The sequence below is a fragment of the Saccopteryx bilineata genome, chromosome 2, assembly GCF_036850765.1.
Source record: "Saccopteryx bilineata isolate mSacBil1 chromosome 2, mSacBil1_pri_phased_curated, whole genome shotgun sequence".
Classification (NCBI taxonomy): Eukaryota; Metazoa; Chordata; class Mammalia; order Chiroptera; family Emballonuridae; genus Saccopteryx; species Saccopteryx bilineata.
The window spans coordinates 353,796,227-353,822,612 of record NC_089491.1 but is presented as its reverse complement, the minus strand read 5'-3'; the positions used below and the strand labels follow the sequence as shown (position 1 = coordinate 353,822,612).

General features: G+C 46.5%; 2 protein-coding genes across 6 annotated transcripts in view; one reads left to right on the top strand and one right to left on the bottom strand.

The window, feature by feature from the left end:
• Positions 1-21,787, bottom strand: part of C2H17orf78 (chromosome 2 C17orf78 homolog) — a 38,423-nt gene extending 16,636 nt beyond the window's left edge. For 3 of the 5 annotated variants that reach the window (XM_066262818.1, XM_066262817.1, XM_066262819.1), the window contains exons 1-3: positions 10,813-10,951; positions 9,747-9,833; positions 8,184-8,429 (exon numbers count right to left, since the gene is read on the bottom strand). In XM_066262818.1, the coding sequence (XP_066118915.1) occupies positions 8,184-8,429; positions 9,747-9,833; positions 10,813-10,870 (391 nt within the window). In that variant the 5' untranslated portion in view covers positions 10,871-10,951. Of the gene's footprint in view, positions 1-8,183; positions 8,430-9,746; positions 9,834-10,812; positions 10,952-20,408; positions 20,484-21,482 lie in introns of those variants that run through there. The other 2 variants (XM_066262822.1, XM_066262820.1) reach the window with 2 other exon arrangements.
• A 245-nt stretch (positions 21,788-22,032) lies between these two features.
• Positions 22,033-26,386, top strand: part of ACACA (acetyl-CoA carboxylase alpha) — a 273,603-nt gene continuing 269,249 nt past the window's right edge. The window contains exon 1 of the mRNA XM_066262811.1: positions 22,033-22,220. The gene's annotated coding sequence lies outside the window, so the exon portion shown is untranslated. The remainder of the gene's footprint in view (positions 22,221-26,386) is intronic.

The window sequence follows — 26,386 nt, the reverse complement described above, 5'->3', positions numbered from 1 at the left end:
TTCCACCTCCTGGGGCCACTGTGTCAAAGTCTACTTAATAGGCTTCATCTGTCAGTGTATTTTCATTTCTGCCTAGTCGCTGAAGTAATGCCCATCCAAGTTGACAGTATATCTCTTTTGTTTATTTATTTTTTTAAAGATTTTATTTATTCATTATAGAGAGGGAAGAGAGAGAGAGAGAGAAAGAGAAAGAGAGAGAGAGAGAGAAGGGCGGAGGAACAGGAAGCTTCAACTCCCATATGTGCCTTGACCAGGCAAGCCCAGGGTTTTGAACCGGCAACCTCAGCGTTTCCAGGTTGACGCTTTATCAACTGCGCCACCACAGGTCAGGCTTTTATTTATTTATTTATTTATTTATTTATTTTATTTATTTATTTATTTTTTGTTCTTTTTTTTTTTTTTTTCATTTTTCTGAAGCTGGAAACAGGGAGAGACAGTCAGAGTCTTCCCGCATGCGCCCGACTGGGATCCACCCGGCACGCCCACCAGGGGCAACGCTCTGCCCACCAGGGGGCGATGCTCTGCCCATCCTGGGCGTCGCCATGTTGCGACCAGAGCCACTCTAGCGCCTGGGGCAGAGGCCACAGAGCCATCCCCAGCGCCCGGGCCATCTTTGCTCCAATGGAGCCTTGGCTGCAGGAGGGGACGAGAGAGACAGAGAGGAAAGCGCGGCGGAGGGGTGGAGAAGCAAATGGGCGCTTCTCCTGTGTGCCCTGGCCGGGAATCGAACCCGGGTCCTCCGCACGCTAGGCCAAGGCTCTACCGCTGAGCCAACCGGCCAGGGCCTATTTATTTATTTTAAAAGATTTTATTTATTCTTTATAGAGAGGGAAGAGAGAGAGAGAGAAAGAGAGAGAGAGAGAGAGAGAGAGATCATCTCTTTTGGATCTCATCTGCTACGTAACTGAGCATATAGGTAGAACATGTTTAGAAATACAGCTCTCCATTCCCAGTGATGATGGAATTGCAATATTATCCTTTCTTTGGCTAAGGATATTTGAGCAAGAACACCTCCCTCACTTTAAGAAGATACACAAGCCCTAGCTGGGTAGCTCAGTTGATTAGAGTATTGTCTGGATATGCCAAGGTTGCAGGTTCAATCTCCCATCAGGACACATAGAACAGTCAACCAATTAATGCACGAATAAGTAAAAGGGTGATTTAGGAGATGATGCTTTGCTTTATTATAAAATATTTTAGCCCTGGCCGGTTGGCTCAGAGGCTAGTGAGTGGCATCCTGGAGTGCAGACATCCTGATTTCAATCCCTGCTCAGGGCACACATGAGAAGCGACCATCTGCTTCTCTTCCCCTCCCTCTCCTCTTTCTTTTCCCCTCCCTCTCCTCTTTCTCTCTCTCTTCCTCTCTCCCTCTCTCGCAGCCAGTGGCTCAGTTGGTTCAAGTGTCAGCCTAGGCACTGAGGATAGCTCAGTTGGTCTGAGTGTTGGCCCCAGACAAGGGTTGCTGGGTGGATCCCAGTCAGGGCACACGTGGGAGTCTCTTTATCTACCCAACTCTCAAAAATTTTTTAAAATTTTAATAGAGCGCTGGCCCATTGGCTCAGCAGTAGAGCGTTGGCCCGGCATGCGGAAGTCCTGGGTTCGATTCCTGGTCAGGGCACACAGAAGAAGCACCCATCTGTTTCTCCACCCCCTCCCCCTCTCCTTCTTCTCTATCTCTCTCATCCCTTCCCACAGCCAAGGCTCCATTGGAGCAAAGTTGGCTGAGGCGCTGAGGACAGCTCCATGGCCTCCACCTCAGGTGCTAGAATGGCTCTGGTTGCAACAGAGCAACGCCCTAGATGGGCAGAGAATCGCCTTCTGGTGGGCATGCTGGCTGGATCATGGCCGGGCGCATGAGGGAGTCTGTCTGACTGCCTCCCCGCTTCTAACTTCAGGGAAAAAAAAATTTTTTTTTAATAGGGAACATTAGATGCATTATATAGAAATGGAAGTCTCTTTAAGAGATTATTCTGTAATAACCTTAAAAGGTTGAAAGGACTGTTTGAGAAGCTTTATATTGCTATTGGATTTGTGCTTCAGATTTAAACCTCCACTTTACATACAGGGTGGGGCAAAATTAGGTTTATAGTTGTTTGTCTGGAAAATAATACAATAATTAATAAATAAAAATATAAGAATAAACTTTGCTTCTTGTAGTCACGAGTGTAAACCTACTTTTGCCACACCCTCTATATAGAAATTAGACCATCTAGTCAAATCTCTCATTTGTAGCTATAGAAACTGAGCCCTGGATAAATTAAGTAACTTGTCAAAAGTGGTCATTAATATCAGACTAATATTGTTTAATATTTCTCCTATCCCCAGTGTTACATAGGGTAAACAGACCATTGAAATTAGTTCACATTAATCATATTTCAAAGAGCCTAATCTATATACTAAAATGACATTAAAAACATATAAGAGGCCTGACCAGGTGGTGGCGCAGTGGATAGAGCATCGGACTGGGATGCGGAGGACCCAGGTTAGAGACCCCAAGGTCACCAGCTTGAGCGCGGGCTCATCTGGTTTGAGCAAAGCTCACCAGCTTGGACCCAAGGTCGCTGGCTTGAGCAAGGGGTTACTCGGTCTGCTGAAGGCCCATGGTCAAGGCACATATATGAGAAAGCAATCAATGAACAACTAAGGTGTCGCAACGAAAAACTGATGATTGATATTTCCATCTCTCTCCGTTCCTGTGTATCCCTCTCTCTGACTCTCTCTCTCTCTCTGTCTCTGAAAAAAAAAAAAAAAAAAAAAAAAAACATATAAGAGGCCTGACCTGTGGTGGCGCAGTGGATAAAGCGTCAACCTGGAAATGCTGAGGTTGCCGGTTTGAAACCCTGGGCTTGCCTGGTCAAGGCACATATGGAAGTTGATGCTTCCAGCTCCTCCCCCCTGTCTCTCTCTTCTCTCTCTCTCCCTCTCTCTCTCCTCTCTAAAATGAATAAATAAAATTAAAGAAAAAAGAAAGAAAACATATAGGAGCCTGACCAGGCGGTGGTGCAGTGGATAGAGCATAGGATTGGGATGTAGAGGACCCAGGTTTGAGACCCCAAGGTCGCCAGCTTGAGCGCAGGTTCATCTGGTTTGAGCAAAGTTCACCAGCTTGGACTCAAAGTCACTGGCTTGAGCAAGGGGTTACTCTATCTGCTGTAGCCCCACAGTCAAGGCACATACGAGAAAGCAATCAATGAACAACTAAAGTGCCACAATGGAAAATTGATGCTTCTCATCTTTCTCTCTTCCTGTCTATCTATTCCTCTCTCTGTCTCTGTCAAAAACAAATAAACAAACAAACAAAAAACATATAGGAACCTGACCAGGTGGTGGCGCAGTGGATAGAGCGTTGGACTGGTACACAGAGGACTCAGGTTCAAAACCCTAAGGTCGCTGGCTTGAGCGCAGGCTCACCAGCTTGACTGCAGGGTCGCTGGCTTGAGCATGGGATCATAGACATGACCCCATGGTCACTGGCTTGAGCCCAAGGTTGCTAGCTTGAGCAAGGGGTCACTCGCTCTGCTATAGCTCCCCTAACCCGTCAAGGCACATATGAGAAAGCAATCAACAAACAAGCAATCAACGAATAACTAAGATGCTACTACGAAGAATTGATGCTTCTCATCTCTCTCCCTTCCTGTCTGTATGTCCCTATCTATCCCTCTCTCTGATTCTCTGTCTCTGTCAAAAAAAAACCCACAGGCCCTGGCCGGTTGGCTCAGCGGTAGAGCGTCGGCCTAGCATGCGGAGGACCCGGGTTCGATTCCTGGCCAGGGCACACAGGAGAAGGGCCCATTTGCTTCTCCACCCCTCTGCCGCGCCTTCCTCTCTGTCTCTCTCTTCCCCTTCTGCAGCCAAGGCTCCATTGGAGCAGAGATGGCCCGGGCGCTGGGGATGGCTCTGTGGCCTCTGCCCCAGGCACTAGAGTGGCTCTGGTCGCAACATGGCGACGCCCAGGATGGGCAGAGCATCGCCCCCTGGTGGGCAGAGCGTCGCCCCCTGGTGGGCGTGCCGGGTGGATCCCGGTCGGGCGCATGCGGGAGTCTGTCTGACTGTCTCTCCCTGTTTCCAGCTTCAGAAAAATGCAAAAACAAAAACAAAAACAAAAAACCCACAAAAAAACGTATAGGAAAATATGGCTCTCAAATGGATCAGACAGGATGTTTTGTGGGGTTTTTTTCTTTTTCTTTTTTTTTTTTTACAGAGACAAAGAGAGAGTCAGAGAGAGGGATAGATAGGGACAGACAGACAGGAACGGAGAGAGATGAGAAGCATCAATTATCAGTTTTTTGTTGCGACACCTTAGTTGTTCATTGATTGCTTTCTCATATGTGCCTTGACCGTGGGCCTTCAGTAGACCGAGTAACCCCTTGCTGACTAAATAGTCAGGTATTGCATGTTTTAAAAATTCTTGCGACATACCAGTTGAAAATTGCTGGTTTATAAACTCTTCCTCCTTTCCTGGGTTCTAGGCTAGCCCAAAGCAAATTGTTGAGTTAGGTCAGCTTGATCTTTGGCATCCCTCCTCCCTCTTAATCTCCTTTTTCTGGTCCCAAATCTCTAAGAGTTAGTGACCCTAATTGCTCTTAGTTTAATGCATAGCACTAAATCAAAGAAAGGGTCACCCTGTGCACAGTGCTCTAGACCCCAAAATGACCTACTTTCACTATTACTTGTCATACCTGCCATTGACTCAGGAGGTGTCATGTGTTAAGAGGAGGACAGTCTGTCTGACCTGTGGTGGTGCAGGGAATAAAGCATTGAGCTGGAACACTGAGGTTACTGGTTTGAAACTCTGGGCTTGCCTAGTCAGGGCACATATGGGAGGTGATGCTTCTGGCTCCTTCTCCCCTTCTGTCTTTCTCTCTCTCTCCTCTCCTCTCTAAAATGAATAAATAAACATCTAAAAAGTATTAAAAAGAGTGGAGGACAGTCTGGTTGAATTAATTTTCATTAACACTGAGTGACTGTGAAAGCCCCCAAATACTCTAGCAGGCTTTTAAGTTTGGGGTTTGTTTTTTTTTGACAGAGACATTGAGAGAATCAGAGAAAGGGGCAGATAAGGACAGACAGACAGGAAGGGAGAGAGATTAGAAGCATCAATTCTTTGTTGTGGCACCTTTGTTGTTCAGAGATTGCTTTCTCATATGTGCCTTAACCAGGGCTGCAGTAGACTGAGTGACCCCATGTTCAAGCCATCAACCTTGGGCTCAAGCTGGCGACCTCAGGATCATGTGGGTGATCCCACGCTCAGTCCAGCAACCCTGTGCTCAAGCTGGCAACCCCACACTCAAGCCAGCAATTTTTTTTTTTTTTTTTTTTTACAGGGATAGAGAGAAAGTCAGAGAGAAGGATAGATAGGGACAGACAGACAGGAATGGAGATGAGAAGCATCAATCATCAGTTTTTTTGTTTGTTTGTTTGGGGTTTTTTTTGTATTTTTCTGAAGCTGGAAACGGGGAGGCAGTCAGACAGACTCCCACATGCGCCCGACCTGGATCCACCCGGCATGCCCACCAGGGGGTGATGCTCTGCCTATCTTGGGGTATTGCTCTGCCATAATCAGAGCCACTCTAGCGCCTGAGGCAGAGGCCACAGAGCCATCCTCAGCGCCCGGGCCATCTCTGCTCCAATGGAGCCTTGGCTGCGGGAGGGGAAGAGAGAGACAGAGAGGAAGGAGAGGGGGAGGGGTGGAGAAGCAGATGGGCGCTTCTCCTGTGTGCCCTGGCCGGAAATCGAACCCGGTACTCCTGCACGCCAGGCTGACGCTTTACCACTGAGCCAACTGGCCAGGGCCATCAATCATCAGTTTTTCATTGCGACACCTTAGTTATTCATTGATTGATTTCTCATATGTGCCTTGACCGAGGGCTTTCAGCAGACCAAGTAACCCCTTGCTCGAGCCAGCGACCTTGGGTCCAAGCTGATGAGATTTTGCTCAAACCAGATGAGCCCACGCTCAAGCTGGCGACCTCGGGGTCTCGAACCTGTGTCCTCTGCATCCCAGTCTGACGCTCTATCCTCTGCGCTACCGCCTGGTCAGGCTCAAGTCAGCAATCATGAACTCAAGCCAACCACTTCAGGTTTTGAACCAGTGACCTCAGGGTTCCAGGTCAATGCTCTATCCACTGCACCACTACTGGTCAGGCAGCCTTAAAGTTTTTAAGAGTTTTGTTTTCACATAAAAATTATCACCATTTGAACTTGAGAAAGTATAATAAGGGAGTGAAGACATTCATGTCATGTGAGAATATATAATTTACTATACCAGGGCCACATTCCAAGAACCTATCCACTTATTTCCCAATCTCTAGTCCTCCGAACAGATTGTAGTTTTAAAAGTTTTTCTTTCCCAGTATTCTGCTTGTGAACCCCCAGTTTCTCTAAAAGTGTCAAGTTTTATTCTTCTAGCAGTGCAACAGTAGTAGAGAATTGCCTGTATGTAAGAGGGAACTGCCAACCAATTTATTGATCATAAACTACTTGACAGAAAGAATGGGTGGGAGAAGGAAAAAAGGGCAGAAGCAGAGAAACTTAAGGCTGAATCAAGAGTCATTGCTCAGCCACTGTGGAGGAACAGGCATCCTCACTCAGTGTGGGTGGGAGTACAAAACCGAACACCACCATGTAGGGAAGTTAGCAATATCTAACTTCTGATGCCACAATCCTCCTTCTTGGAATTTATCTTATTGATAAATTGCAGGTATGTGAAGAAGAATATATAAGGTTATTGTTTGCAGCATTGTTTGTTATTTGCAAAAGACTGGAAATAACCAAAATATCCATCAGCAGGGAACTGGTGATAGTGCGGTCATAATATGTAATATTTTACAACTGTTAAAATAAGACACTCCCTTCCTGTCTCTCTCTTTCTCTCACAAAAAGAAAAAAAAATAAGACAAATTTATACATATTGATATGGAACAACCTATAAGATATATTCTGTGTGTGTGTGTGTGTGTGTGTGTGTGACAGAGAGGTAGACAGAGAGAGGGCAGACAGACAGGAAGGGAAGGGAGAGAGATGAGAAGCATCAGTTCTTCATTGCAACACCTTAGTTGTTCATTGATTGCTTTCTCATATGTGCCTTGACAAGGGGGGGGGGATCTACAACAGAACGAGTGACCCTTTGCTCCAGCCAGCAACCTTGGGCTTCAAGCCAGTGACCTTTGGGCTCAAGCCAGTGATTTATGGGGTCATGTCTGTGATCTCATGCTCAAGCCAGTGAGCCCACACTCAAGCCGGACCGTGTTCAAGCCAGTGACCTCAGGTTTCGAACCGGGGTCCTCCGTGTCCCAGTCCGATGCTCTAGCCACTGCCCCACTGCCTGGTGAGGCTATAAGATATACGTATTCTTTTTTTTTTTTTTTTTGTATTTTTTACAGAGACAGAGTCAGAGTGAGGGATAGACAGGGACAAACAGACAGGAATGCAGAGATGAGAAGCATCAATCATTAGTTTTTCGTTGCGCATTGCGACACCTTAGTTGTTCATTGATTGCTTTCTCATATGTGCCTTGACCATGGGCCTTCAGCAGACCGAATAACCCCTTGCTTGAGCCAGCGACCTTGGGTCCAAGCTGATGAATTTTTGCTCAAACCAGATGAGATCACGCTCAAGCTGGTGATCTCCGGGTCTTGAACCTGGGTCTTCCGCATCCCAGTCCGACGCTCTATCCACTGCGCCACTGCCTGGTCAGGCAAGATATACATATTCTTAAGTGGAAAAAAGCAAGGTACTGAATAGTATGCAACCATTTATGTTTTTATACATTGACACTGTGCTCTAGACTAGATTAGAGTATCTCTGGGAGGAAATTCGTTAAGTTGTTAATAGTGGTTCCCTCAGGTAGAGAGAACTGAAGGATTGGGATAGTGGAATAAAATGGAGATTTATTTTTCACTGTAAATCTATGTAATCTGAATATTTTACAATATGAATTCAAAGTAAGTCAAATTCAAATAACCATTGTCAAAAGATGACTCAGAGAAATGGAGATCATATGAAAATTTCAGCATGTCAGGGCCCTTAGAGATTAAAAAACAGTCTCAGAGAGGACATACAGTAGATTTGCTCAAGGAGAGGATAATTTATTTCCTTGAGGCTTTATTTGCTACTAAGCTCTACCTGTGCTCAGGGCCATGAAGTAATAGTCATGCCTACCTTCGTCTCATTTTCAGTCTCACCTTTGCCTGTTAGAAGGGATCCAGTCTGAAGGTTGGATGTGGGGGTTAGGTGACAGCTCGGGAAGGCAGTGCTGTTTCGGTGGGGAGTGGCAATGACTCTTAGGTTCTTTAGAGTATGCTTGACCTTTGGTCTTTTCTCTGAATACACAAGGTTGACTTTCACTTTGTTCCCAGAGCCAAGGCAATGCAGGGTAGCCACAGTCAGATTTTGGATGAAGGTGGACCTGTTGGCTTCTGCCTGAGCTTCTGGAAAGAGAAAAGCCAGAGACAATAAAGGAAGATGGTTCTTAATCTGAACGGCTAAAGTACTTTATTGACTTGTTCAACTCCACTGCTGTACTTTATTCTCCTTTTAGTTAATTTCTTTCTCAGCACCTGCTATGGTATTTAATATACAAGCCCTGCCTTCCTTTCTTCTTTCCATGGGTCCCATGAAGATAGGTCACTGGAGTAAATTCAGCCTAGAGAAATGTTTGTAGATATCTTCACTAATGCAGAGAGGGGTTGAGTGCTGCCTCCTTTTCTTTCTTCACTCCCCGCCTTTTTGATTTATATAGCCTAGCCATACCTTAACAGTTTATTAAAAAATTGGTTTCCAGCTTCACCTGTGGTGGTGCAGTGGATAAAGTGCCAACCTGGAACACTGAGGATGCTGAGGTTGCTGGTTTGAAATCCTGGGCTTGCCTGATCAAGGCACATATGGAAGTTGATGCTTCACGTTCCTCCCCCTTCTCTCTCTCTCTCTCTCTCTCTCTCTCTCTCTTTCTCCCTGCTCTCTAAAATGAATAATAAAAAAATTTGGTTTCCAGGAAACCTCTTGGGGGAATAAATATCTTTAAAATAGGGTATTTGAGATCTGAGCTAGGAATGGGGGAGACAGGCATCTTTATTTATTTATTTATTTATTTATTTATTTATTTTTTGTATTTTTCTGAAGCTGGAAACGGGAGAGACAGTCAGACAGACTCCCGCATGCGCCCGACAGGGATCCACCTGGCATGCCCACCAGGGGCTACGCTCTGCCCACCAGGGGGTGATGCTCTGCCCCTCTGGGGTGTCGCTCTGCGCGACCAGAGCCACTCTAGCGCCTGGGGCAGAGGCCAAGGAGCCATCCCCAGCGCCCGGGCCATCTTTGCTCCAATGGAGCCTTGGCTGCGGGAAGGGAAGAGAGAGACAGAGAGGAAGGAGGGGTGGAGGTGGACAAGCAAATGGGCGCCTCTCCTATGTGCCCTGGCCGGGAATCGAACCCGGGTCCCCCGCATGCCAGGCCGACACTCTACCGCTGAGCCAACTGGCCAGGGCCGACAGGCATCTTTTAGAAATAAAAGTTCTCACCTGACCTATGGTGGCACAGTAGATAAAGCATCAACCTAGAATGCTAAGGCTACTGGTTCTAAACCCTGAGCTTGCTTGGTCAAGGCACATATGGAAGTTGATTCTTCCTGCTCCTCCCTCCCCCTCTTTCTCCTCTTTAAAGTGAATAAATAAATAAATAAAATTTAAAAAAATTGCCTAGAATGGCACAATGATTTTATTTTTCAGGAAGGAGACCCCATTCCATACCTGGTCTTAGCATATCCCTGACGCTTATCACAGCCTCTGGGAAGAGCCCAGAGAGCTGTTCAACTTGGCACCTGCTATCTCTGAGTTCTGGAAGAAAAAAAAAAAAGGTCAGGATTTACTGGGTATTTACTGTTCAGAATTCCAGGCACTGGAGAGGGAGATACAAAAGAATGCAGTTCCTTCTCATAAAGCTAGCAACTGGTAAGACAACAATTTCCCCATAAGACTTTCAAGTATGCACAAGGAGAAGTCAGACTAGTATAAAGAAACTGAGTACCCATTTATCCTTAGGGGCAAAACAAAAAGGTGAAATAGAGTTAGGTATAGTTAGTGAAAGACCAATCAACCTTTTCCTTCAACACTGATTACTATCTCTTCTCCATTTTGTTCCATCTGCCTTTTTTATTTTGAAACTTTTGAAAATGTATTAAATGTAACCTGAGATAAGATATTTTTCCTGTTTTCCATGGAACAATAGGTCATAGTTATCTATGCTTTTTGGCACATAGCTCACAGGCTGTTGTGAGTTTTCTTCATTTGCTAGATTTGTTACTGCTGCATATTATACTGTTTGGACTTAACTCTGGTGAGCTAATTATAGAGATGAAATGTTTAGCACACTCTGAAAAATCAAGTTTAAATGAACACATATCAAAGAGCAGAAAATGGTGCCATTTCACGTCCACACCACCCTTGTCTTAGCTCTTTCCTCCCAAGAGCATCCCCCTATATTTGGATATAACACCTTAAAAAGGAAGGCAACATCTCATGAGGGGCTATGAATTTGGGGACTTAAGAGATGATAATACTGAAACTGTGACAGCATCATGCAGGAAAGAAAACCATGTGAACATGACAGAAAAATGCATCACATTCTCTGAAGACTTCTCACCATGAAACAGCTATCTCTCTGGGTTGAATAGGTTGCAGTTCTGCAAGAGGATACATGGATGACTGGCAAGCACTGTATACTGAGTATTGGTTATACCGCTATCTGCCAGAATTAACCCCAAACACTTTCTAGGCCTCTGGATTTTCCAGGATATTTGACTAGAGAAGCACTTACCTTTCTTGTTGGCATCATAGGATGTAATGATTAGGCTGAATACCAAGATAGTATCCATGTCAGCTTGAGCACATGCTCTTTGCAGAGACAGTATGCTGCTAATCTGTCACAGTCCCTTCTAGCTTTGTCTCTAGGTGTTCTCACTGCCTTGGAACCAAGTTTGACCCTGGGAGAGTCTGTTCCCACCCTAATTATTTTGCCCCATTTCCTGAAGACCCAGGAATAGAGCTGATTGGAGGTAGGACCAAGTCTGCTTGTTAATGATTGACTCAGAAGGTCTTCCCTGACCAAAACGAGTGGCAATGTAAGAAACTAATTACCTGGAGGTTTCCTTGGGAGAAAGGGCAGCAACACTCAGTGATATGCCTTATAAATACTTGCAGATAGACACGTAGACATTCACAATCGTGCTCATTGACACACAGAAGTTTACACACCCACATAAAGAGATAGGTATTTCTATTAAGGAAAGTGATTTCTAGAGTAGAGCAGGAAACTGGAACTGAGTGAGTCAGTGAGTTACACTGTAGAAAGCACTGCTCTAGTAATTAATATAACTGGGTTCTAATACAGGCCATTATTAACTAGTTATCTTGAGAAAATTGTTTGACTTCTCTGCACCTCCATTTTTTCCTCTGTAAGTGTTCCAAGCAAATGATCTCCAGAATTCATTCACAGTTACACACATAGACTTACATCAGCACAGACATACCTATCTAGTTTTGTACATTTTCATACCCATGAATAGTGAAGTGAGGATTATTTGGCTGAGAGGTTGTCAGGAAGCGCTAAATACCCTAGCTGAGTGATACTGCCTGCAGTTTGAGAAGGTTTTCCTAGACCAGGGGTCCCCAAACTTTTTACACAGGGGGCCAGTTCACTGTCCCTCAGACCGTTGGAGGGCTGGACTTTAAAAAAAAACTATGGCCTGACCTGTGGTGGCTCAGTGGATAAAGCGTCAACCTGGAAATGCTGAGGTTGCCAGTTCAAAACCTTGGGCTTGCCTGGTCAAGGCACATATGGGAGTTGATGCTTCTTGCTCCTCCCCCTACTCTCTCTCTCTCTCTCTCCCCTATAATGAATAAATAAATGAATAAATAAAAAAGAAATGACACAGAGAAAAACTTAAAAAAAAACTATGAACAAATCCCTATGCACACTGCACATATCTTATTTTAAAGTAAAATAACAAAACAAGAACAAAAGCAATATTTAAAATAAAGAACAAGTAAATTTAAATCAACAAACTGACCAGTATTTCAATGGGAACTATGGGCCTGCTTTTGGCTAATGAGATGGTCAATGTGCTCCTCTCACTGACCACCAGTGAAAGAGGTGCCCCTTCTGGAAGTACGGAGGGGGCTGGATAAATGGCCTCAGGGGGCTGCATGAGGCCCGCGGGCCGTAGTTTGGGGACCCCTGTCCTAGATAGATAACTGTTGAAGATTTTTCAAAAATGATATATTTTAGCAACACTGTACATTTTGTGATAGCGTAGCTAGGTGTATCATAAAGCAGAAACGAAGATCTACTCAGATCCTCTGCCTAAGTCCAGAGCCTCTGTAGTCTTTTTTTCCCACTATAAATGTACTTTATTTGAGCCAACATAGGTTTGTCTATGTGAAAGAAGGTTCTAGAGGCTGACACTGATTGATAATGATGAATAGGGAGTTTGATTCAGGGGACATTTTATGAAGTTTGAGTCAAATCATGATTTAAATGTTACCCTGTTGCCTGACATTTTAATTCAGGTTGAAATCTGGCTAAATTGAGCATCAAGGAAAATCTTAGTGGGAAAACAAAAAGGAAAGAGATGTTACTGAAGAACAGCATGTTGCCTGAAATGTGGAAAGAGGAGAAGTGCTGAACATTCAGCAGCCACAGTGCCTTTCATTTAGCAACTACTTATTGTGGGCCTGTGTGCCAAACACGGCTCCAGCAGTGAGCAAGCCCATGCCTATGTTCACATGAAAAGATAGGAAGCAGACAACAAACTTGGTGAAAAATAAAATAGTGCAAAAGGCTTAATAATAAACTATACTAATACATATACAAGATAATTAGAGATTGTGATAGTTGTAAAGCAACAAACAGAATGATGAGGTGAAGGATTACTGGCAGAGGCCACTTTATAGGGAAGACTTCTCTGAGGAGGTGACATCTGAGCTAAGAAAACCAAGAGAGGCCCTGGCCGGTTGGCTCAGTGGTAGAGGGACTTTCGGCCTGGCATGCAAAAGTCCCGGGTTCGATTTCCGGCCAGGGCACACAGGATAAGCGCCCATCTGCTTCTCCACCCCTCCCCCTCTCCTTCCTCTCTGTCTCTCTCTTCCCCTCCCGCAGCCAAGACTCCATTGGAGCAAAGATGGCCCGGGTACTGGGGATGGCTCCATGGCCTCTGCCTCAGGCGCTAGAGTGGCTCTGGTCGCAACAGAGCGACACCCCGATGGGCAGAGCATCGCCCCCTGGTGGGCGTGCTGGGTGGATCCCGGTCGGGCACATGTGGAAGTCTGTCTGACTTCCTCCCCATTTCCAGCTTCAGAAAAATACAAAAAAAAGAAAACCAAGAGAGCCTGACCAGGTGGTGGCACATTGGATAGAGTGTTGGACTGGGATGCGGAGGACCCAGGTTCGAGACCCTGAGGTCGCCAGCTTGAGCGCGGGCTCCTCTGGCTTGATCAAAAAAGTTCACCAGCCTGACCAGGCGGTGGTGCAGTGGATAGAGCGTTGGACTAGGGTGTGAAAGACCCAGGTTCAAGACCCCGAGGCCACCAGTTTAAGCGCGGCTCATCTGGTTTGAGCAAAAGCTCACCAGCATGGACCCAAGGTCGCTGGCTCGAGCAAGGGGTTACTCAGTCTGCTGAAGGCCCACGGTCAAGGCACATATGAGAAAGCAATCAGTGAACAACTAAGGTGTTGCAACGAAAAACTGATGATTGATGTTTCTCATGTCTCTCTGTTCTTGTCTGTCTGTCCCTATCTATCCCTCTCTCTGACTCTCTCTGTCTTTGTAAAAAAAAAAAAAAAAAGAAAAAGTTCACCAGCTTGGACCCAAGGTCGCTGACTCGAGCAAGGGGTTACTCAGTCTACTGAAGGCCCACGGTCAAGGCACATATGAGAAAGCAATCAATGAACAACTAAGGTGTTGCAACAACAACAACAACAAAACAAAAACAAAAAAAACAAAAAAAGAAAGAAAACCAAGAGAGTAGATGTCATAGAAGCCAAAAAAGGAGAGTATTTCACGGAAGGAATGGTCAGTTGATTAAATGCTGAGAGGTGTGTATAATGAGAACAGACTGTTCACTACATTTGACAGTCCTATAAGAGCAGCTTCAGCAGAGCAGAGGAAGTAGAGAGGGCTGAGAGGGGGTTGGAGGTAATGTTTTCAAGACATTTTGCTATGGAAGAGAGCAGAGAAGTAAGGCCAACTGAGTTGAGAAAATATAAGTGCTTGAAGTCTACACTGGTCAAGAGAAGTTATCTTATTTCTTTTTCCCTGCTACCGTTGCCTGATTCTCCTAGGGCAGGTGGGTAAGATACATGGTTTTTGCATAGTATTTCCTTAACATGATGACATGATTCTCTACTCTGTTATAGTATCAGACACTCTCCTTCCCTTCCCCCCTTACTCATCACTTTATTTCAGATTTCCTGTGGATTAGTTAGTTCCTAGATACCAGGTACAATGCTGCCACCCAGAGCAAGGGTAGGAAAGGATGGGAGGGCTTGTTATTCTCATGCTGTGTCACAAGGTGGCAGAAGAACTCACTCTTCCCCAAAGAGGCAGTATGCTTGGATGAAGATAAAGGACAAGCGTTTTTCTTTTATCATCTCTCAGACCCTTCCCTTTTTCTTTGTGTCTCAGAGGCCCAAAAGTCAGCATTCATGTTGGAGCAGCTATGCTGTGGGGTGCAAAGAAGTGGGAGAGCTACATTAACAAGTGAAGGTAACTATCAGAAGAGAAATAGACCTCTAAGTGTTCAGAATAACTGGAGGAGAGGATAACCTCCTGATCTCCTTTCCCTAGAACAAAACTTTAAAATTTAGGAGGAAAGAAAGCTATAATATAGGTGAGCCTTATGATATGTGCAGATGAGAGATGTGACACAGGAATATATTAGGAAACTGGGACTGACTAAATGAGTCAGGGTGTCTATGGGAGGAGCACTAGAAGAAGCCAGGAGGCTTACCTAAATTCTATATCATACTAACTTACTTTAAGTAAGTCATTTAACTTCTCTGGCCTCTGTTTTGGTTTCTTTCTTTCTTTTTTTTTTTAAACAGAGACAGAGAGAAGGATAGATAGGGACAGACAGACAGGAACAGAGAGAGAGATGAGAAGCATCAATTATCAGTTTTTTGTGGCGACACCTTAGTTGTTCATTGATTGCTTTCTCATATGTACCTTGGCTGTGGGCCTTCAGCAGACCAAGTAACCCCTTGCTCAAGCCAGTGACTTGGGTCCAAGTTGGTGAGCTTTTGCTCAAACCAGAGGAGCCCACGCTCAAGCTGACGACTTCGGGGTCTCGAACCTGGGTCCTTCCGCATCCCAGTTCCACGCTCTATCCACTGCGCCACTGCCTGGTCAGGCTGTTTTGGTTTCTTTCTTTTTTTTTGTATTTTTCTGAAGCTGGAAACGGGGAGAGACAGTCAGACAGACTCCTGCATGCGCCCCACCGGGATCCACCCGGCATGCCCACCAGGGGCAACGCTCTGCCCACCAGGGGGCGACGCTCTGCCCCTCCGGGGCGTAGCTCTGCCGCGACCAGAGCCACTCTAGTGCCTGGGGCAGAGGCCAAGGAGCCATCCCCAGCGCCCGGGCCATCATTGCTCCAATGGAGCCTCGGCTGCGGGAGAGGAATAGAGAGACAGAGAGGAAGGGGGGGGGTAGAGAAGCAAATGGGCGCCTCTCCTATGTGCCCTGGCCGGGAATCGAACCCGGGTCCCCCGCACACCAGGCCGACGCTCTACCGCTGAGCCAACCGGCCAGGGCTGTTTTGGTTTCTTTAATGAGATAGTTGGACAAGATGGTTTCGAAGGCCTCTTATCAGTTCTAAAATTATTAACTCAGTGCCACACTGTTGCTCTTTCTTTTTAAGGGTGTATGCTTTTTTTTTTGTATTTTTTTGTATTTTTCTGAAGTTGGAAATGGGGAGGCAGTCATACCGACTTCCGCATGCGCCCGACCGGGATCCACTCGGCATGCCCACCAGGGGGCGATGCTCTGCCCATCTGGGGTGTTGCTCTGTCGCAACCAGAGCCATTCTAGCACCTGAGGCAGAGGCCATGGAGCCATCCTCAGTGCTCGGGCAACTTTGCTCCAATGGAGCCTTGGCTGCGGGAGGGGAAGAGAGAGACAGAGAGAAAGGAGAGGGGGAGGGGTGGAGAATCAGATGGGTGCTTCTCCTGTGTGCCCTGGCCGGGAATTGAACCCGGGACTCCTGCACACCAGGCCGATACTCTATTACTGAGCCAACCGGCCAGGGCCAGGGGTGTATGCTTTTTGTTTGTTTGTTTTTGTATTTTTCTGAAGTTGGAAATGAGGAGGCAGTCAGACAGACTCCTGCATGCTCCCGACCAGGATCCACCCGGCATGCCCACCAGGGGGTGATGCTCTGCCCATCTGGGGCGTTGCTCTGTTGTGACCATAGCCATTCTAGCGCCTGAGGCAGAGGCCACAGAGCCATCTTCAGCGCCCGGGCCAACTTTGCTCCAATGGAACCTCAGCTGCGGGAGGGGAAGAGAGAGACAGAGAGGAAGGAGAGGGGGAGGGGTGCAGAAGCAGATGGGCGCTTCTCCTGTGTGCCCTGGCCGGGAATCGAACCCGGAACTCCTGCATGCCAGGCCGACGCTCTACCACTGAGCCAGGGTGTATGCTTTTTATTTTCTTTTTTCTCTTCTTTGTTTTTGAGAGAGAGAGAGAAAGAGAGACAGGAAGGGAGAGAGATGAGAAGCATCAAATGATAGTTGTTTCACTTTAGTTGTTCATTGATAGCTTCTCAGTTGTGCCTTGTCTGGGGGCTGAAGCTGAGCCAGTGATCCCTTACTCAATCCAGTGACCTTTGGCTTCAAGCCAGTGACCTTTTGGCTCAAGCCAGGGACCATGGGATCATGTTTATGATTCCATATTCAAGCCAGTGACTTAGGTGTTTCGAACCTGGGACCTCAGTCTCCCAGTTCAATGCTCTATCCACTTAACTACCAACAGTCATGCTAAGGGTGTATGCTTTTTTTTTTTTTTTTTTAAAAAAAGATTTTATTTATTTATTAGAGAGAGAGAGAGAGAGAGGAGAGAGAAGGGGTGAGGAGCAGGAAGCATCAACTCCCATATGTGCCTTGACCAGGCAAGCCCAGGGTTTTGAACCAGCAACCTCAGTGTTCCAGGTTGATGCTTATAAAAAGGTTCGCCACCACGGCTCTAGTAGGATACTTACTTAGCTGATTTACAGATGAACAAACTTTATCAAGAAGAGTCAGAGTCTTGCCTAATCAGGCAGCAGCACAGTGGATAGTGTTGAACTGGGATGCAGAAGACCCAGGTTCAAAACCCTGAGCTCGCAGGCTTGAGCACAGGCTTACCAGCTTGAACAAGGGGTTGCTGGCTCGAGCATGGGTTCACCAGCTTGAGCCCAAGGTCACTGGTTTGAGCAAGGGGTCATACGCTCTGCTGTAGCCACCTGGTCAAGGCACATATGAGAAAGCAATCAATGAACAACTAAAGAGACTAAGGAGCCGCAATAAAGAATTGATGCTTCTCGTCTCTCTCCCTTCCTGTTTGTCCCTCTTTCTGGCTCTCTCACTGTCTCTGTCAAAATAAATAAATTAAATTAAATTAATAAAAAAATAAAAGTCAGAGTCTTGACCAGAATTGTGGCTCCAGTCATCAGGTAGAGAAAAAGAAGACACAAAGATCTTTATCTGAACACTATATTCCTTTGCTCTGGTCAGTTATTCAAATTTGCCCAGAGTTAAGAGCCTAGGAACTTCACACCATAATGTCAGAGAATATCAAGGATGTCACTTTATAAGTCTAGTCCTGGTGATGAAAGATTACTTGTTTAGGTCCTGCCCAGTTCTGGGATTTTGACATTTTTACATGCTGTTCACATTATTATTGTTGTTGTTGCTGTTATTATTACTTAAAATATACTATGTTCTATATACTCTTCTACATGTATGCTATATTCCACAATAAAAGAATTTAAAGTAAACTCAAACAAATAAAAAGCATACACCTGGCCTGACCTGCGGTGGCATTCCAGCTTTCATGGTGGGTGGTAAGGAAGCATCCAAACAGCGCCAGGATTGGCCCACCATGAAAGCTGGAACGCCCACTAGTGGGTGGGAGGGACCAGGTTGACCAGCAATGCAAAAGTAGACGGTTTTTATAAAAAGGTTCACTATCACAGTACTAGAGGCTATTCTCTTGGAGGCACCGTGGAAACAGATAAGCAGACATCTGGAGCAGTGTGACCCCTCAGGTACAGAGTTAGCCTATCTTTAGTTCAGTCAATAGATCACTTCCTAACATCCATACTTAGCCCTACTCTAATAGTTATAGAGGGGAATACCAAACTAAAAAAATGCTCTCTGCCTTAAGATTATTAAAATTTAGTTGGAGAGTTAAAACCAACATATATACAAAAACAAAGCCTAATAAATGTTGAACCATGTGGTGGTAATCAGATTGCTACAGGAAGTCAGAGGAGAGCTACATCAATAGAAGCTGGAGAAGTAAAGAGATCATTGAGAAAAGAGGACTTCCAAGGACTAGAAAGATTCAGTAAATTAGGAGGGAGGAAGGATGAATTTGATAGTATAAGCAAAGGTAAGAATAAACATGGTAGGCCCTGGCTGGGTAGCTCAAGTGGTAAAAGCGTCATCCTGATACACCAAGGTTGCAGGTTTGATCTGTGGTCAGGGCACATACAGGAGTCAATCAATGAATGCATAAATGGGTGGAACAACAAAATCAATGTTACTTTCTCTCCCTTATCTCTCTCTCTCTCACCAATTAATTTAAAAAAGCATGTCAAGAGCTAGATACATCTCTGATACCTTATATAACCTTCTCAGAAAACCTGGAAGCTGTTTGATATTTGGCACCTTGTATCAGTTTTCTAGGGCTCCCATAATAAAGTACCATAGACTGGGTGGCTTAGACAGTAGAAATTTATTTCTTCACAGTTCTTGAGGCTATAAATTCAAGATCAAGGTTTTCCCAGGGTTGGTTTCTTCTGAAGCTTTTCTATTTGGATTGTAGATGGCCATCTTTTCTAGCATTAAGAGCCATAATTCTGGCCATGGCTTTAATTTATGGTTCACAGATTATCTCTCCTTTGTGTGTCTTAATCTCTCCTCTTTATAAGGACACCAATCACTTGGAATTAGGGTCCACCCTAATGACCTCATTTTAATTTAATTTCCTTTTTAAAGATCCTGTCTCCAAATATACTCACCTTCTGAGGTGATGGGCATTAGGACTTAAACATATGAATTCTGGGACACAGCTCATCCCATTAGCTGTCTAGTTTCATCTTCTAGAAATGGTCGAATCCCTTCTCCTCCACCTGTTAGTCTTGTATTGTAAGTTCTCCCCACCCTTTGGTTCTCCTCCTCCGCTTCTTACAAACATAATGACTTGTTTGGCAAGAACTCATGGAACAGCTCTAAAGAACCTATAGTAAGGATTGGCAGGTTTTGGCATGCACCACTTTGGAGTTGTTGAAATTCCAGGGGCATTATCTTAAAGACACAGCTCTCTGCACTCTGGTTTTAACATTTGATGGTAATAATTAGATTATTAGATCCTAAGTAAATGGTCTTGGTGTATCCTAACTCATTCTTCATATTCTTTCACTGTAGCTCTTTTGTGTGTGTGTGTGTGTGTGTGTGTGTGCGCGTGTGTATTTTTCTGAAGCTGGAAACGGGGAAGACAGACAGACTCCTGCATGCACCCGACCAGGATCCACCCGGCACGATGCTCTGCCCACCAGGGGGCGATGCTCTGCCCCTCCGGGGCGTCACTCTGCCTCGACCAGAGCCACTCTAGCGCCTGGGGCAGAGGCCAAGGAGCCATCCCCAGCACCCGGGCCATCTTTGCTCCAATGGAGCCTTGGCTGCGGGAGGGGAAGAGAGAGACAGAGAGGAAGGAGGGGGGTGGTGGAGAAGCAAATGGGCGCTTCTCCTATGTGCCCTGGCCGGGAATCGAACCCAGGTCCCCCGCATGCCAGGCCGACGCTCTACCACTAAGCCAACCGGCCAGGGCCTCACTGTAGCTCTTTTATTAGGCTTTTCCTTAGCTAGTTTCTTTTAATTTTTATTGATTTTAGAGAGAGGAAGGGAGAGAGAGAGAGACATATTGTATATTGTTCCACTTTTTTATGCATTCATTGTTTGATTCTTTTATGTGCCCTGACAGGGGATTGAACCTGAAACCTTGGCATATCAATATGATGCTAACCAACTGAACTAACCAGCCAGGGCCCCTTGGCTAGTTCTTTAGAGAGCTCAATTACTTCAAATATTTAGTGAGGTCAAAAGCAGGACGTGTAAGGGCTTGCTGAAGTTTATATAAGGACAGTTTTGGGGGTTACCTGATTTTGCAGTGCTCCTCAGGCTGATAAACAGCAACACCACAAGAAGGAATCTTGGGTCCAGAGTTCCTGTTACTTAATAGAAACTAAGAAAGTTAGATGAAAAATGAAAAAGGCAACCTTAAGATTTTTAGTTCCAGGCCTTTTTTTTTTTTTTTTTCAGCCAAGTCAGATATCCTGTTAAACCTATAATTATGTTTAACTTGATTTCCTATGTTTGTTCAACTGACAGTTGCATCCAGTGATAAACAGCCATTGTGAAATAGTGTTCTCTGGTGAAGTCAACGTCTTTCTAAATTTCTGTTTCTAGTCCCTATCATTTTAAAATAGGTTGGTAAAAATAATAATAATAATAATAATAAATAAAGTTGGTAAACTCTTGGAGAAAGCCACCACCTAGTGGTATTGAGGGCTCCTAGGTGAATATTGCCCCTTGTTGACCAAACTTCCTGTCTCTGCTTAAACCCAAGAACTTCTGACCTCAAGTGTATATTTCTACCATATTTACTTTTTCCCCCTCTGGCATAGATCGACACCAAATCATCATCCTCTGTACCTCTCTTGGCCTTTAGCACAGGCTGTGCAAGGACCAGAAAAGTATTCTGGGCATTCCATTAAATCTTTGGAAGGGGTTAAATTCCCCCCATTTTTCTAAAGTGCAATTTTCATTCTCCCACCCAATTATTGTACTTTATGTTGGGACTGTTAGCAGTTCCCAATAATTTTCAGCATGGCCTCCATGGAAGTCTTGCTATGAAATAACTGAATAAACTAGAGAAATTGGTTGGCTTTTCAAAGTCTTGGTGTAACCACAGTGAAAAGCTGAGATGCACGCTCCAATCCCAGAAGTCAGGAATTGACTACCATCTCTTTCCCCTGCTCAGGGTAGGCAGAAACGGCTGCTCTTTAGCACACTGCCTTTCTTACTGAACTTTCTTTACCGAGGTGTCCCCTCAACGCTCCACGATCCAGCAGCTCGGACTCTTTTGAAGTGGGCTGCTTTGGGTCTGAGAAGCAAGCTGGGAGACTCAGGTTATGTTGTTCTAGAATAGGGGTTCTTTAGTCTGCACTAACTTGCAAACCAGCCTGTGTGATCCTGGGCAATTCACGGATGCAGTATCCAACTCTTCGGGGTGTTAGAATCGAACACTTATCCTTACGAGGCTCTCACAACAACCATCCTCCTGAGTTTTCCTAAGTTCGGGGCTCCCTCCCCGCGCTAAATGGCTGCTGGCCGGGGCGCTTCCTTCCCTGATGGGAGGTGCAGGCGGGGCCCTTTCCCCGACTCCCCTGTCCGCCGGGAGAGGGAGACGGCTTGGAGGCGAGCCCTACACTGCTGCGGGCAGAAAGGGCAGCGAAGGCCGACCGGGGGCCTCACTGTTGCCCGGGACCCGCCCGCCTTCTCGCCGCTGGGTCGCAAATGGCAGAGCGGCGCTCGGACCATCCGCATCGCCTCACGTCGCCCCGCCCCGCGCTGCCCTCCTATTGGCTGTCGCTAGGCCCTGGGGTCGCGGCTTCGCCTCTCAGCGGGCCAAACCGCGCCACGGCCGGAGCGGGGCCGGAGGTGAACAGCCTCGAGTAACCCCGGACGTAGTCACCTCATGGGGCTCGGCGGCTGAGGTGGGAGGCAGGAGCGGGGCGGGGCGGGGCGGGCCGGCTCCCGCGAAGCCCTGCCCCTTCCCCGGGTTCCGGCGGGCCTGGTCCTGCGCGCCTGTCAGCCATCGACCGAGCTCTCGCATCTCTTGCCCAGCACAGCCTCTGCGCAGGGGCTCCGGGGCCGCCGGACCGCGGACGTCGCCGCCGGGAGGAGAGGTGAGGGCAGCCTCGGAGCCAGTGATTCGGAGCCTGGAGAGGCTGGGGCCCGGGGCGGGGCAATGGCAGCAGGGGCCGCCTCCCATCTTCTGCCTGCACGCGGCCGGAGCTCCATCCCGTCCGGACCCGGTGCTGGTCAGCCCGACCCTCTCCACAGCTCCGGGCCTCGAGTATCCCTCTGGGGAGATGTGGAGGAGCCTGGGGTCTCGCGGTGGGAGCTCAGACCCGGAACTGGGAGGCGCACGGCCCCGGGCCTCTGGGAAGAGGCCGGGATGTCTGCCTGCGGCTCGCCACGCCACGCCTCGCGTCCCAGCTCCGGTGTGGTCCGATTCCGTCCTCTGACTCCTCTCTAATGCGACCCTGCGCCCAGGAGAGGGAGAAGACCCACGTGGAAGGGCGATGTTAGGGGTTGGGTCCAATTGCATCGAAAGTCTTCTAACTCTTTGCAGAGTGAGGTGTGGGTGCAGAGACCACGGCTTCTGTTGGTCTCGCTGTGTCTTTGTATGGTGGTGGGAGCCGGGGCCAGGCGAGTTGTCCCTTGCCAGCTCTTGTTCCCAGGGTTTGTTTCCTGTGAGCGACTAACTAGTACATGCGTCAGGGTCCAGCTAGGGTCAGTACCAACCTTATTTTTGGATTTGGACACGTTAAGTGGACACCCGTGAACACTTGGAATCTCCTCTAAATACCAGACTCCATGTAGGTCTTGTGGGTTTTATAAAAGTACATAAGAATATAGCTGCTCCAGTAGGGCATATACTTTAATTTCAGATATTTTTGTTTTGGAGTTTAAATTTAAGACAGAGATCAAAAGACCCTAGGACTCCCTGATTGATTCTGTTTCTACTTAAGCAGTGTTTTAGTAATTTTCCAGTTTGTGGAATAAATCTGATAACCAATCCTAAGTCTCAGGAGTTGGTCCCTTTAATCTTGTTTTCTTTTCAGTCATTATTTTCCCCCAGCCCCATGGTACAGGTTGAGAAGCATGCTTACTTTGGTTACGTGGTTTCTTCTTTCTGGATAGTAGGAATTCTCTGACTTGTCTTTTCTTGGTGGGAATGCTTTTGGATGTCTGTGATTGAGAAGTATTTTGTGCTGCCTATTTGACAGGCACTTATAAGGAAAGTGTTGTGGTCAGTATAGTAATATAGAACAGGACAGCAGCTGCAGTGTTCAGGTAGGTGCCTGCTTGCTACAAAGTAGCAAGTCCCTTCTCACTTTTCTTGCCTCAATTTCCTCATTTCTAATGATGGGAGTGCTGTTGTGAATTTAAGAAATTTAAGAAGTAACAAATAGCCTGACCTGTGGTGGCGCAGTGGATAAAGCGTCGACCTGGAAATGCTGAGGTCGCCGGTTCGAAACCCTGGGCTTGCCTGGTCAAGGCACATGTGGGAGTTGATGCTTCCAGCTCCTACCCCCTTCTCTCTCTCTGTCTCTTTCTCCTCTCTCTCCCTCTCTGTCTCTCTCTCCTCTCTAAAAATGAATAAATAAAATAAAATAAATTAAAAACCATGCAAGAAAATTAGGCTTTAAAAAAAAGTAAAAAAAAAAGTAAAAAAAAAAAAAAAAAAAGAAGTAACAAATATTGTAAAGTGGGCATATATGAAAAATGTCAAAGGCAAAGCATTAATTTATGAAGTCCCTTGTGTTTACTTTTGTTGCAGAAGTTTTGTTTTGAATTTACCAGTGCAGAAAAGGAGTATATCAAGCATTAGATTTAATTGTTTTTAAAATGGGAGAAAAGGGGCCCTGGCCAGTTGGCTCAGTGGTAGAGCATCATCAGCCTGTCGTGTGGATGCCCTGGTTTTGATTCCCGGTTGGGGCACACAGGAGACCATCTGCTTCAACACTCCCCTTTCTGTTTTTCTCTCTCTCTCTCTATCTCTCTCCCCCTCCTTCAGCCATGGTTCGATTGGGTTGAATGAGTTGGCCTCAAGCGCTAAAAAAAATGGCTCCATTGCTGAGCAACAGAGCAATGGACCCAGATGGGCAGAACATCACCGCCTAGTGGGCTTGCTGTGTGGATCCCTGTTGGGGAGCATGGGGGAGTCTGTCTCTCTGCCTCCCCTCCTCTCATTAAAAAAAATAGCCCTGGCCGGGTTGGCTCAGCGGTAGAGCGTCGGCCTAGCGTGCGGAGGACCCGGGTTCGATTCCCGGCCAGGGCACACAGGAGAAGCGCCCATTTGCTTCTCCACCCCTCCGCCGCGCTTTCCTCTCTGTCTCTCTCTTCCCCTCCCGCAGCCAAGGCTCCATTGGAGCAAAGATGGCCCGGGCGCTGGGGATGGCTCTGTGGCCTCTGCCCCAGGCGCTACAGTGGCTCTGGTCGCAACATGGCGACGCCCAGGATGGGCAGAGCATCGCCCCCTGGTGGGCAGAGCGTCGCCCCTGGTGGGCGTGCCGGGTGGATCCCGGTCGGGCGCATGCGGGAGTCTGTCTGACTGTCTCTCCCTGTTTCCAGCTTCAGAAAAATGAAAAAAGAAAAAAAAAAAAAAAAAAAATATATGGGAGAAAAGGTTGGGAAGTGGTGGCATTTACTTTGTGAACTTATAGCTCAGATAATGACTAGGTTATGTCAAAGAACTGGTAAGCCAGCCACAGAACTCTCTCATCTTACATTGACCTCTCTTAAGTGCTATGTAGAGAATCAGGTGTAGATCAGTATTTAAAATTCTATTTGCTTTTAGTCAATGACTAGTAAACCCTTTTTTGGCTGTCACACAGACTAGTTTAACAGGTCTGGGCTCGTATTTTTCTTTTTTTTTTTAAGTGAGAGGAAAGGATATAGTGAGACAGACTCCTGCATGCACCCTGACCGGGATCCACACAGCAACCCCCGTCTGGGGCCGATGCTCTAATCAACCGAGCTATCCTCAGTGCCTGAGGCTGATGCTTGAACCAGTCAAGCCACTGGCTGTGAGAGGGGAAGAGAGAGAGAAGGGGGAGATGGAGGTGAAGGGAAGCAGATGGTTGCATCTCATGTGTGCCCTGACTGGGTATCGAACCTGGGACATCCACATGCTGGGCTGATGCTCATCCACTGGGCAAACTGGCCACAGCCAAGCATCTTTTTTTTTTTTTCTTCCAATGTTTATGTATTGATTTTAGAGAGAGGAAGGGAGAGAAAGAGAGCACATATGACAGGAACATCCATCTGTTCCTGTATATACCCTATCCAGGGGTTGAACTGGCATCTTCTGCCCTCTGCACTTCTGAACAACACTATAACCAACTGAGCTACTAACCAATTGAGCTATCTGGGCAGAGTTTCAAGCATCTTTCCATACCCTTAAAACAATGAGATTATGAAGAAGTGAATGAACACTAAAGACTCACTGGTTGAAAATTTTTTGTTAACTTTGAAGTGACTAACATTTTTAAAGAAAGTATTCAGAGATCTTCCACTCTAACAGATTATTGCTTAACTAATTTTTTTTTTTTTGTATTTTTCTGAAGTTGGAAATGGGAGGCAGTCAGACGCATGCGCCCTACTGGGATCCACCAGGGGGCGTCACTTTGTTGCAACCAGAGCCATTCTAATGCCTGAGCCAGAGGCCATGGAGCCATCCTAAGTGCCCGGGCCAACTTTGCTCCAATGGAGCCTTGGCTGCAGGAGGAGAAGAGAGAGACAGAGAGGAAGGAGGGGGGTGGAGAAGCAGATGGGCGCCCCTCCTCTGTGCCCTGGCCGGGAATCAAACCCGAGACTCCTGCATGCCAGGCCGACGCTCTACTACTGAGCCAACCAGCCAGGGCCTGCTTAACTTTTTTTTTTTTTTTTTTACAGAGAGAGGGATAGACAGGGACAGACAGGAATGGAGAGATGAGAAGCATCAATCATTAGTTTTTTGTTGCGCATTGCGACACCTTAGTTGTTCATTGATTGCTTTCTCACATGTACCTTGACCGCGGGCCTTCAGCAGACCAAGTAACCCCTTGCTCTAGCCAGAGACCTTGAGTCCAAGCTGGTGAGCTTTTGCTCAAACCAGATGAGCCCACACTCAAGCTGGCGACCTCGGGGTATCGAACCTGGGTCCGTGGCATCCCAGTCCAATGCTCTATCCACTGCGCCACCGCCTGGTCAGGCTGCTTACCTAATTTTTTATTTGTTTAATTAATTTTACAATTTAGTGACTATTTGCTATTTTACTTGAATCTAATGGCTTATGTAAAGA